General features: G+C 40.2%; 1 protein-coding gene across 1 annotated transcript in view; it reads right to left on the reverse strand.

Moving 5' to 3' along the window:
- Positions 1–8,320: 8,320 nt before the first annotated feature.
- Positions 8,321–12,700, reverse strand: part of Znf143 (zinc finger protein 143) — a 67,932-nt gene continuing 63,552 nt past the window's right edge. The window contains 3 exon segments of the mRNA XM_047519072.1: positions 8,321–8,815; positions 9,662–9,787; positions 9,789–9,809. Coding sequence (XP_047375028.1) covers positions 8,732–8,815; positions 9,662–9,787; positions 9,789–9,809 — 231 coding nt within the window. The 3' untranslated portion in view covers positions 8,321–8,731.

Raw genomic sequence — 12,700 nt, forward strand, 5'->3', positions numbered from 1 at the left:
CCCAATAGCCCCTCCCTTGAGATTACAGAGTGCCTGCAAATGACAGTGACTGCTACCACCCTGCCTGTCCTGAAGAATTGGGCATAGGAGTGTGGAATGTTGCTAAAAATAAGTGACTGGGGTAGGAACCTCTTTAGGCCTCCCAGAGATTTGCCTTGGGTAGGAATGAGATTTAGTCTTTAGCACTGTCTAGTCAAGCACTACAACTGGCATCTCTGGATGGAATCTGAAATACCTGCAGAAGTATTTCTTTGGTCAACACTGTTATTAAGCATTAATAAAGCTTAAAGTGGAGCTGGGCATGATGGCACATACCTATAATCCCAGAGACTGGGAGACTGAGGCAGGAGGATCATGAGTTTGAGGCCACCCTGGGTAATTGCACAAGACCCTGTTTGAAAAAGGACTGGGGTGTAGCTCATTGGTAAAGCACCCAGGGTTCATTCCCCTGTGCCACCAAAAAATAAAGCCAAAAGTGGTTGTCATTGTGTAAGGAGACAAAACTAGTTTCCCAAGTCTGGAGTCAGCATTTTTTTCCATAATAACATCCAAGTGACCTGAGGAGGCAAACAGGGTCCTTCTCTTTCTATTACTCTCCCCTTTTTCTCTCATGAAATGACTTCCTTCGAGGAGTTGGGTCTCAAAAGATTTTTTAAAAAAAAGATACTCCAAAGTATGGCACATTGATATGCTGAATACTTGAGTACTTTGAACTAAAAACAAAAACAATCTTAGAACACAGCTTTTTCTGACCTTCTGTCATTCCCCCACCCAAAGCACAAAGAGGGGTTCCCTTTGAAGTACAATTATCTGATTAAACAGGTTTCTCCAGCAGGAATACAGTTGTCTTGAGTCCCATCTCTATAGTTTCATCAAACAGGGAAGATAGCCTGGCATGGTGGTACATGCCTGTAATTCCAGCAACTCAGGAGACTAAGGCAGGAGGATCACAAGTTTGAGGCCAGCCTGGGCATCTAAGTGAGACCCTGTCTCAAAATTTAAAAAATAAAAAGAACTGGGGATGTAATTCAGTGGTAGAGGACATCTAGGTTCAATTCCCAGTATTGCCAAAAACAAAACAAAGCAAAAAACAAACAAACAAACAAACAACAAAAAAAAGAAGATGATTAACTCAGGAAAGAACCACTAGAACACCATGCCCAGACAAACTTTCTCTCAGGCTATTATCTTTTTTCAGGTCCATTCATCTCCCTCAGAATCATTTACTCCATGTCTCCTGCCCTCATGCATGAAACCTCAACCCCCTATATCATTCTATAGTTCAAACTATTTAAGTTTCAACAATTCAGACTTCGAGTCTCATATTTTGTGTGGTTGTCATGTCCACGTGTGCATAATAAATTTGTGTGCCTTTTTCTCCAATTAATCTGTCTACTGTCAGTATATTTGTGCTGACTCAATTATGGAACCTTCACAGGACAGAGGGGAACATCCTTTTGTGCCTACAAAGACCATCCCACTAGGCCTATGCTTGTAATCCCAGTGATTTAGGAAGCTGAGGCAGGAGGATCATAAAATCAAGGCCAGACTCAGCAATTACCAAGTCCCCAACTGGGGTTATAGCTCAGTGGTAGCTTGCCCCTGGGTTCAATCCCCAGTAACACCCACACACACAAAAGACTCTTCTGTGGCTGGTGTAGCTAAGTGGTAGGGCACTTGTGTAGCACGCACAAGGCTTTGAGTTCCATCACTAGCACTGTAAAGAACAACAACAAAAAAAAACCAAACAAAGCAACATGCATGTCATGAACCAGTTTTTCTTTTTAGCTTTGAGAATCCTTCAAAATTCCACTGACTTCACAATAGTGAAGCCCACATTTGCAGGAAAAAAAAATGGGCCATTTTTCTGTCATGCTGCTTGGTTGGTTAAAAGAACATGAAGCAATTTCAGGATACTAGAAAAGGCCTAAAGCAATGGGAAGCCTGTCTGATCAGTTTTATCTGGGTAAAACCTCCTGTGAGTGTGGGAGCTGCTTTCCCAAGTGGGATCTACTGTCCTCTAAGGCCAGGATAGCACAAAAACCCTGCCACTGCTCTGGAGCAAAGGTTTCCTGTTTTAAAAGATAAGGTAATCCCCCTGGGGCACAGAGATTTTAACTCTTGACTTTTCCCATAGAAACTGCATAATTTGTGGGGTGGGCCCTGGGACTGAGCCTACAGCTCAGATTAGAGCTGTTTCTCATGTCTCTTGTTGAGTTTGGGGGCTTTGGAGCAAATTAGTGAAGGTGTTCAGGCCTGGGGAGAGCTTTCAGATGCTCAAGGAGTCCTTGCATCCCAGGGAAACCTGCAGAGGTGAGGTCAATTATGTAGAAGAGTGAGCAAAAATGCTTTTGCCAGAGAATTTTCATTGTAACACTCCTGCAATTTATCCTGAATTTTGAGCATTCTTCACTCTCAGCATGACTTTCTGTACTTCAATTTCAGCCATGCCCTGGAATCAAAATAAAACTCCTGCCTGGAGAATTGAGAAGTCTCTTTGTACCCCTGCAAGCCAGGTGAGTTCAGAGTAGGAGGAAACAGCTAGTGGTGATGTGCTGCTGTGCAGTGGAATTTACATGGAAGTTTAAATTTCCAGTTGTCTTAAGGGAGCCCATAATCTAAATGGGAAAACAGGTAATATAAATTCACAAAATACAAGTCACACATCTACAGCAGAAAAGGAAAGGCTAACACAAACATTTCTCAGCAAGACAGGCTATATAATCTGTGGGGCTAGTGCAAAATGAAAATGTGAAGCCTCTTAGTCAAAGAGCAAGAAAAAAGTGCTTTTAAACACTTTTAAACAGAAAGCCAGACACAAAAGGACAAATATTCACTGGGCATGGTGACCCACACCTGTAATCCCAATGGCTCAGGAGGCTGAGGCAGGAGGATTGCAAGTTCAAAGCCAGCCTCAATAATTTAGTGAGGCCCTAAACAACTCAGCAAGTTATAATAAAGTACAAAAAAAAAAAAAAAAGGACTGGGAATGTGGCTCAGTGGTTAAGCGCCTCTGGGTTCTATCAAAAAAAAAAAAAAAAAAAGAAAGAACTGTATGATATGAATTGCCTAAAGTAGTCAATTTCATAGAGACAGAAAAGAATGGTGATTGTCAGGGGCTGGGAGGAGGAGAAATGGGGAGTTAGAGTTTTGTTTTGTTTTGTTTTTTTAGTTGTAGATGGACACATGTCTTTATTTTATTTATTCATGTGGTGCTGAGGATCGAACCCAGTGCCCCATGCATGGGAGGCAAGCGCTCTATCACTGAGCCACAACCTGAGCCTGGGAGTTAGAGTTTAATGGGCACAGTGTTTGTTTGGGTGATGAAAAGTTCAGGAACTGGATGTGGTGATGGTTGCACAAGAATGTGAATGTACTTAATGGTACAGAATTGCACACTCTAAAATGGGGTTACCTAGCATATACAAAGCCCTGAGTTCAATTTCTAGCACTGGAAAAAAAAATGGTTAAAATGGTAAATTTTAGGGGCTGGGGCTGTGGCTAAGTGGTGGAGCACTTGCCTGGCATGCATGAGGCCCTGGGTTCAATTCTTAGCACCACACACAAATAAATATATAAATTAAAATAAAGACCTGACAACTCATGTATTTTATTAGTTATTATTTGGCATTAGAGATTAAATCCAGAGGTGCTTTACTGCTGAGCTACATCTCCAGTTCTTTTTATTTTTTATTTTGAGACAGGGTCTTGCTAAGTTGCTGAGACTGTCCTTGAATTTGAGATCCTCCTGCCTCAGCCTCCCGAGTTGCTGGGATTATAGGTGTGCGCCATCACACCTGACTCATTGTATGAATATTAATAGCATGTGAGCGCACACACACACATACACACACACACACACACACAAGGTAAAGACATAAGCTTGTCCCTTCTCTTGTAGTCTCCATCTTGATTTGTCATAGTGACTTTATTTGCTACTTATTTTCTAAGAAAAATTAAACATTTAAGGTTTTAACATAGATTTTACCCTTTATCTTTATATTCTTATCTTAATCTGCTTTCTATCATTGATATAATTCAACTTAAAAAGAGAAAAGTTTTATTCTGGCCCACGGTTGGTTTGCTTGTTGTTTTGGGACTTGTGGCAAAACAGTACATCATGGTAGGAGTGCATTGCAAAGAAAATTGTTCACCTCATGGCAGTCAGGAAGCAGAAAGAGGCTGGGGTCCCAACATCCCCTTCGAGGGCATGCCCCCAATGAACCAGGCTCTACATCCTAAAGGTTTCACCGTTCCCTAATAGTGCCACAGGCTGGGCTGAAGACTTCAACACATGGACATTGGGGAGACATTCAAGATCCAAACTATAGCTATTTTTCAGTGCCAAATTTTAAAAATATCAAGACTATTTAACTCGACCGGGCATGGTGGCACACACCTGTAATACCAGCAACTTGGGAAGTTGAAGCAGGAAGATTCCAAGTTCCAAGCCAGTCTCAACAACTTAGGAAGGCTGTAAGCAACTTAGAAAGACCCTGTCTCCAAATAAAAAGGACTGGGATGTGGCTCAGTCGTTAAGAACCCCTGGATCAATACCTGGTATCAAAAAAAAAAAAAAAAGTATTTAATTCATATTTGAAGTCACTGAAATAAAACAAAATTTGAGCTGACTAGAAAAGACATACACAAGTCAGGCTCAGGAAAGCTGGAAGGAGGAAGAGAAATCCCAGCAAAGAGCCTCCTGAAATCATCCCAGGCATGGGACCTCATAGGGGAGTGTGTTGCTCATAGGTGCTCTTGTTAGCCTGACAACTGCCAGGATCCCCTTCCTGCCAGGTGTCTCCCCTTCCCACAGGCCTGCCAACTTAGTCCACAGTAAACAGGTTCACCGAAGTATCTTTAAAGCTCAGAGTTGGGATGCACTTAGAGAAGGGGTAGGCCAGAGGCCCAGGGTAGGAATGGCCACCACCACAACCCACTCCACAGGGTTCCTGCAGAGGGTGGCAGCAGTTGTGGGATGAGAGTAAGAAGTGGGAGGCCAACAGTCGGGAGGGAAGTATGGTGAGAAACCTTCCAGGCGTAAGACTTGTGTGAGCTCAGGCTCCAAGCCCCAGGGCATGCTCTACTATTGCACAGGGTTCCACCAAACAAATTCAAAGATAAGACTAGTAAGAATTTCAAGATGGGGCTGGGGTTGTGGCTTAGTGGTAGAGCGTGTGCCTAGCATGTGTGAGGATGGGTTCTATCTCAGCACTACATTTAAATAAACAAATAAATAAAATAAATATCCATCCACAGCTAAAAAATATATTTAAAAAAAAGAGATGACTTTCAAGATGGCAGGCAGGTGCATTAAACCCTAAATGTAGGGCCCCTGTGAGTACAGGTTCTGATTCAAACTGTACTGACAACACACTCCTGAAGCCAGCCTTCAGCTGTGCCCCTTGCTTTTCACCGCCTTGCTCACTGTTGAGTGCTCTGCTCATAGTTCACTGACCAATGATCTTATCTGAGAATATATTGGAATGTAAGTTGATAAACAAATCCAGTCAATTTCAACACTGAGGGCAGTTTCCCAAGTTGCTAACCTAACCCAGGGCTGCCATACAGGGAGCCAGGCAGCATGTGAGACTGGCCAAAGTTAGTTTCTGAAAGCCTGGGAGGTAGGCATGGGGGAAGAGATCTGGCTCTCTGGGCAGCTGCTACCTGTAAAGCAATATAGAGGCCATCATCCTCACTATATTTCTTAAGTTCTTACAAAGAGTGCAGACTGTTGACAATGAGCTTTTTCTTTGTAATGGCCTCAAGTTGTGCCTGGGGTAGGGTAGAGTGTTCTACTTGGACTGAAGGGTTTGCCTTAAGCATGGTCTGGATCATATTGCAGAGGGTTATGCTCCAACTGACTCCATTTGCTCAAATGTACTCTTGATTCAAGTGCCTTTCTGGGATTTTTCAACTTTGGACTCCTTTCAACATCTCATATTTGAAGAGACCCCTCAAGAACCTCACTAGCAACTATCGGCACAGCAGCGGGAGACTGGAGAAAATACACCATCTCCCTAACAGGTTGGAGACAACCAGCAGCATGTGGTGCCCTTTTATTTGGGTGCAGTGGGATATAATCAAGTCCATCAACTATTCAAGTCAGCCCTGCCCTATCTAACTGGCAAAGGGGCTGGAGTTTAAGCAAAGAAAGATGTAAGGGGCCAAAGGAGGCAGATAGCTTGGGTTTTAGTCTTAGGAAGCAAAGCACAATAGCCTGCCTAGGCCAGTTGAGCAGCTCCCTGTTAGCAGTCAGTGACCAACCCTGGTGGGATGAGGCCCCACCCTGTGATTCACAGGTTGGGTCTGTCCCACCATGCCAGCCCTTGTTGGGACAGTCTTAGGAAGTAGTTCTGTGGGTGCTTAAATGTCTCCATCAAGAATGAAGGCTGTCAGCAACTTGGTGAGGTCCTAAGCAACTCAGCAAGACCCTATCTCTAAATAAAATATTAAAAAGGACTGGGAATGTGGCTCATTGGTTAAATGCCCTTGGGTTGTTCAATCCTCCATACCAAAAAAGGAAAAAAAAAAAAAGAAATGAAATCTGGATCTGTGGACAACTAGGACCTTTTCTAATGTTATTTATTTAGAAAGGGCTTTGAAGGGAAAGCAACCAATCCTTTCTCTGCCCAACCTTGAAGTTTTTCTCATATTAAATGACCGTCATGATCCCATTTAGCAAGAGTTCAAAGGACTCAATCAAAGATAAAATTTGCATTGAATAAACAGCACAACATTTTCCCCTTTGTGTTGTAGAGCTTATAGTGAAACATAGCCACACTCTAGTGCTCTAGCAAACAATGCTGGGTAAAAGACAGTGCAGGAGTGGCTAATGCAGGACAGTTCTTTACCTTTTCTTTTTACCTTGATGGACTGAATTTGACATAATAATTTTTAAGTGCTCAGGTCATTAGGAAATCAGAAATGGCCAAATTGCATCTGGATAATCTCTGCTACAAATAATCATTTGAGGAGGTAGTGTGGTAGAGTGAAAAAAATTCTCTGGGTTTGGAGTCAGAAAGCTTGGGTTGTCCAGTCATAGCTTAAAGGCCTGGGTAGGACAGTTAGCCTTGTTGGATGCTCAGTTTCCTCATGTATAAAATGGAGATAGTAAGTCCCAAATATCTCACAAGAGGTTGGCTGCAGTGCTACACACCTGTAATTGCAGCTACTTGGGAGACTGAGGCAGGAGAACTGCAAGTTTGAGGCCAGCCTCAGCAACTTAGCAAGACCCCATGTCAAAATAAAAAAAACTAAAAGGGCTAGGAATGTATCTCAGTGATAGAGTACCCATGGGTTCAATCCCCAATATCCCAAAACAAAACACCCAAATATCTCATGAGATTGTCATGAGTACAATATAGAAAATATAGAAAAGTACTTATTTTGTGTTTACATACAACATACCCTTAACCTATGTGTACCACGTTATGATCTGTTACATTTGTGGCACTTTGGTTTTTATGGTGTTAGGGATTGAACTTAGGGGCACTTTATCCCTAGTCCTAGAAGGACAACCCTAGTCCTTTATTTAAATTTTTTGAGAGAGGGTCTTGCTAAGTTGCTGAGACTGGCCTCAAAATTGCAATCCTCCTGCCTCAGTCTCCCTAGTTGCTAAGATTATAGGTATGTACCGCTGGATCCAGCTGTATTTCTGGTACTTTCTTCAATATTTCCCTACCCACACCAATTTAACAAAACAAATATTAACCTATTAACCTAATTTTCAGAGTAAAGCCATTTTTAATTACAGTATTATAGCACTGGGCACCAGTGTTCAAACTTTTTTTTTTTTTTTTTGGTACCAGGAACTGAACCCAGGGACACTTATAAAAATAAATTTTTATATTTTATTTAGAGACAGGGTCTTGCTGAGTTGCTTAGCGCCTTGCTAAGTTGCTAAGGCTGGCTTTGAACTCTCCATCCTCCTGCCTCAGCCTCTTGAGCTGCTAGGATTACAAGCATGCAACACTGTGCCTGGCTTCTGGTCAAACTTGACAATTCATTATTAAAAACAAAGCAAAACAAAACAAAAAAAGAAAAACAATAACAAAAGACTGAACACTAAGTAAAATCTTTAACAAAACCCAAATTTTGGATTTAATGTTTTAATTTTTAAATAACCAAACTTTATAATTTTATACATAATCCAATGTAATGCTAATAAAATTAGCATTTCAGCTCCAAGAGTTTGTATGTAACAGGGATAGTCTTCAAACCATGAGATACAAATAAAAATGAAAAAGTATATAATAGAACAAAAACTGCAGACACTAACTCAGGGAAATATCTGAAGGCTTTACATCCTTTATTGACCATGATGGCTTTTGGAATTATGATTGTTGACATGTAGAACCTTCGACATTTAGATACAGCCTTTATTTTTTTTTTTTCACAGTAAGTTAAAAATCCATCGTAACACTCCGTAGACTTCACTGGTCTTGCAAGTAGATTCTAGGAGTTTGTGATCTGATAAAAGAGTAACATGAAAATTTACTGTATTGCCCTAATTTCATACTTCCTTGTACACAATGAATCACTTTGGGAATCTATTCCAAGGGTTATTACACAAAAGTGTCAAGAATAAAATGTTCTCCACTCTTGCATAAAATGTGTACAGTGTATCAGGAATGGAAAACTTCTGTGTTTTCCAGGGCCCAGGCTTCAGGGATTTCTGCGCCAGAAGATGAAAGGCTCCTTCTGCTTATTGGCTTCTTTGTTCTAAGGATTAGTCATCCAACCCTGGCGTTTCCCCTTGTTGGATCCTAGATGCTATTCTAATGGCTTCTTCCAGAGATGGCTGTTCTCCAAGCTGAAACAGGAACATAAACACATCAAACACTAATAACCTAAAAGCCACAGCCAAGAGAATGCTAAAAGGAAATGTTATATTCCACAAGTGAATGTCTCTGTAATTTTGGGGCTTGTTAAAAATATTATTCTGACCTAATCATTAAGAACACAAAACCAAATTTCTGCAGGGGAGAATAATGCAGTTTCTTTATTTGGGATTTTGATAAAATGTTTATACATGCAAGGGACAAAAGGTAGTCACCTTGGTCAATCTGGAGATGGAGAACTTCTGGAGCTGTTAGCTTCTACACCTATAAATTAAAGAAAACCAACCTGGCATTTTCCTGAGTGCATTCTAACCCTTTATCAATTAAACATATGGAAGAAAATCGTCCTTAAGGAGAGGGTATCTGCACCTAGCACCTAGGATTCTAGATTCTCTACTTGAATCCAGTGACTCTTCTCAGAGAATGGCTCCTTGCAGGTCTTCTGACATTCCCCACTCAATTTAGGCTCTGTATTTATACTAGGTTCATCTCCAAGAGTAGCTCTTAAGAGCTTTACAAAATACTGCCTAATTAGACTTTTATTTTGAGAGTAAAGATGGATGGCTGGGTGCACACAGGGACACATGCCTGAGATATTTTTCTTGCTATAAAATTTTCAAGAATATGCAGAGGTAGTAAAGTACAAAATGCTGGTCTTTTTGAAATCACCTCAAATTCAGAAATTTTTTAAAAGTAAGTTAGGTACCCAAATAAGTTTGTCCTGCTTTTGTGTGGGTTACATACAAAGCACAGTGTCCTGGGTTGAGGGCTATGAGTAGCACTTCCGTCAGCTGAGAAGAGCTTGCCCTTGTACTCACCTGAACTGCAATCTGGGTGCCATTGGATGTTGCCACTAAGGTCAGAGGTCTTGTTTCTGTGGTTACTAAATGATGGCTGTGCTGCTGGTGCCCTATTTCTGATGAGGCTGTATGGAATGCTGCCAGGGTCTTGAGCCACAATTGCAACCTTAAGTAAAACAAATAAGCAGTGCACACATGAAGAATTAAATCTATGACTCAAACAGGAAAAAGTCCATTTAATGTGAGGAACTGTCTTCAAATTCAAAAGGAAACAGACTTGTGATCATAGACTTGTGAAGCCTATCACTAGAAGAGACCTTATACTATCCATTATGGACTCTTCTTTTTTATTGAGGAATTCAGGCTCAGAGAGAAGGGATGTATCTAAGTTTATGAAGCGAACCATTGGCAAAGAGAGCAGAGACACTGGAAAGGTGGACCTGCTATGCAGGGATATGTGGTTGTACTTAGGATCTATTACCTGGAAGCGGCTGCTTGGAAAATTGTATTGGTAGACTACTTCACATTACAGATGCTAGTTACTTCTGAGTTGGATCAGTGGTAGAGAATAGACTACTTTCTCCTGTTTACCTGTCCATTTAAAATTAGATTTCCATTTAACTAGGAAAACTGGAAGGACCAGTAACATTATTAATGACCACATCATTTCATATATTCATTTCCTATTTCATTCATTTATTTATTTTTGGTACTATGGATTGAACTCAGGGACACTTTGCCACTGAGCCACACTCCCAAATCATCTTACTTTTTATTTTGAGACAAGGTCTCTCTAAGTTGCTTAGGGCCTCACTAACTTGCTGAGGCTGGCTTCAAACTTGTGATCCTCCTGCCTAAACTTCCTTAGTCACTGGGATTACAGGTGTGTGCCACTGTACCCAGCCTCATTTCCATTTAGACTCCACAGAAACTTTCTATATTCCCTCCTGAAGCCTATAGCCAAATATGTTAACAGTGCTTTTGTGACTCTTACACCACCAATGAACTTTTCTCTTGTATTTTTTCAGTACTGGGGACTAAACCAAGTAGTGATCCATCAATGAACTATGCCCCCAGCCCTTTTTATTTTTTATTTTGAGACAGGGTCTCTGCAAATGACCAAGGCTGACCTTGAATTGTGATCCTCCTGCCTCAGCCTGCCAAGTAGCTGGAATTAAGGCATGCTCCACAGCACATGGCATAAACATAACTTCTTTTAAATTTATTTATTTGGTGCTGGAGATTGAACCCAGGGATGATTTACTACTGAGTTATATCCCCAGTCCTATTTTAAATTCTGAGACAGGGACTTATTAGTTGTTTAGGGCCTAATTTGCTGAGGCTGGCCTCAAACTTCAGATCCCTATGCACCACTGTGTCTGGTTAATGTAGCTTTAAAAAATGTATATGATATAGAAAATGACAATTACTTTGTTACATAATATTCTGAAATTTCTGGGCTGGGTATAGCTCATAACAGTATAACATTTGATTATCATGCACTAGGCATTAGGTTGATCCCTAGTACTGAAAATAAATAAAAGTTTTTTTCAGCCAAATTCAGAGGAAAAAATAAATTAAAACTTAAAATTGCTCAACCACAAGACTAGGATCCTAATTAGAATATACTCCATGTTTGTATAAATATGTCAAAATATACTCTATTGTCATGTATATTCACAAAGAACAAATAACATTTCAAAAATTAAAACTGCTGTTTTACTTGGTAATTAATCTACTAAAAATGGTAGCTTTTTAAGCTACTAGATATTTAGCTTGCATCAAGTCTGCTAATGTTAAAAAAAACCCCAAAAAAACCAAAACCAGATTTCAGTTCAGCAATAGCACAGTTGCCTATACTGTTTGTTTTGTGCGGTATACCTAGGGCCTTACACGTTAGGTAAGTGCTCTACCACTAAGCAACAACCCCAGCTCCTGGAGTTTACACTAGACCTAAACCTCCTGAAGATAGCAATTATAAACTCTCTGACAAATAAAAAAAAAGCAAATTTGAAGGCATTGGAGAACCATAAAAAGCAGGGAAAAAAACTAGAGAGGATTCTCAAAAGAAGGGAACCGCCTGGGTTACATCTGTATTTTAGAAGATTTTCCCTCTGATGTACGAATCATCTTTTTAGCATTGAGTAACTTAGGGGCTCAGATAATGGAATCCAAGGCTGCCAGAATAGCTATCCATTGAGAGGGATGTGTAAGAAAGGAGATAACTAGAGATAGGACCCTCAAATCTACTCTTCTCAAATCCTTAAGATATATAAACCAAAAATATGTGCAGTTTCCAGTAAAGTTCCAATAAGCAGCTGCCAGGGGCTAAGAGATTTAAGTAACACTCATCAGAAGAAAGGCAAAATTTGCAGTTTCAATTCTACCAAGTTTTGAGGGTTGGTAAACACCTCAGGCTTTTATATTGAAAAGCTGAAAGCTTAAAGCCCACACTCTTGAAATAAAGATTATGTCAGGACTACATCATGTACAACCGTAGAAATGAAAAGTTGTACCCTATTTGTGTACAGTGAATCAAAATGCAGTCTGTAAAATAAAATTAAAAAATAATAATAAATAAAACAGCAGTAAGTTAAAAAAAAAAAAGGCTTTGTCAGGACTAAAGATTCACTCTAAGACCCAATAGCCAAACTGAAATAGACCTGCTTTCACGAAGTACAAAGTCCATGCTTGAAGATAAAAGTGGTACAACATTAAGTGTAAGAAGATTGATAATTTAGGATGAATATTGTAATTCCTAAATCAACTGCAAAAAAGAAAAGAAAAACACAAGAGGATATAGGTAGGAAGTCTTTAGAGGAATTGAAGTACATATGCACCTAATAACTGAGCTCAAAATCCTTAAAGAAGTGCTGGGAATGGGGCTCTGGTAGAGCACTTGCCTAGCATATATAAAAGGCCCTGAGTTCAATCCCCAGTACTGGAAAAAAAAAAAATTAAATCTTATAGAACATGCTCTAAGCACAACAGATTTAAAATAAAAAATCAAAGCGATATCTAGAAAAGTACCACATATTCAGAAATTTAAAATATGTC

This window comes from Sciurus carolinensis, chromosome 11 (genome assembly GCF_902686445.1).
Source record: "Sciurus carolinensis chromosome 11, mSciCar1.2, whole genome shotgun sequence".
Taxonomy (NCBI): Eukaryota; Metazoa; Chordata; class Mammalia; order Rodentia; family Sciuridae; genus Sciurus; species Sciurus carolinensis.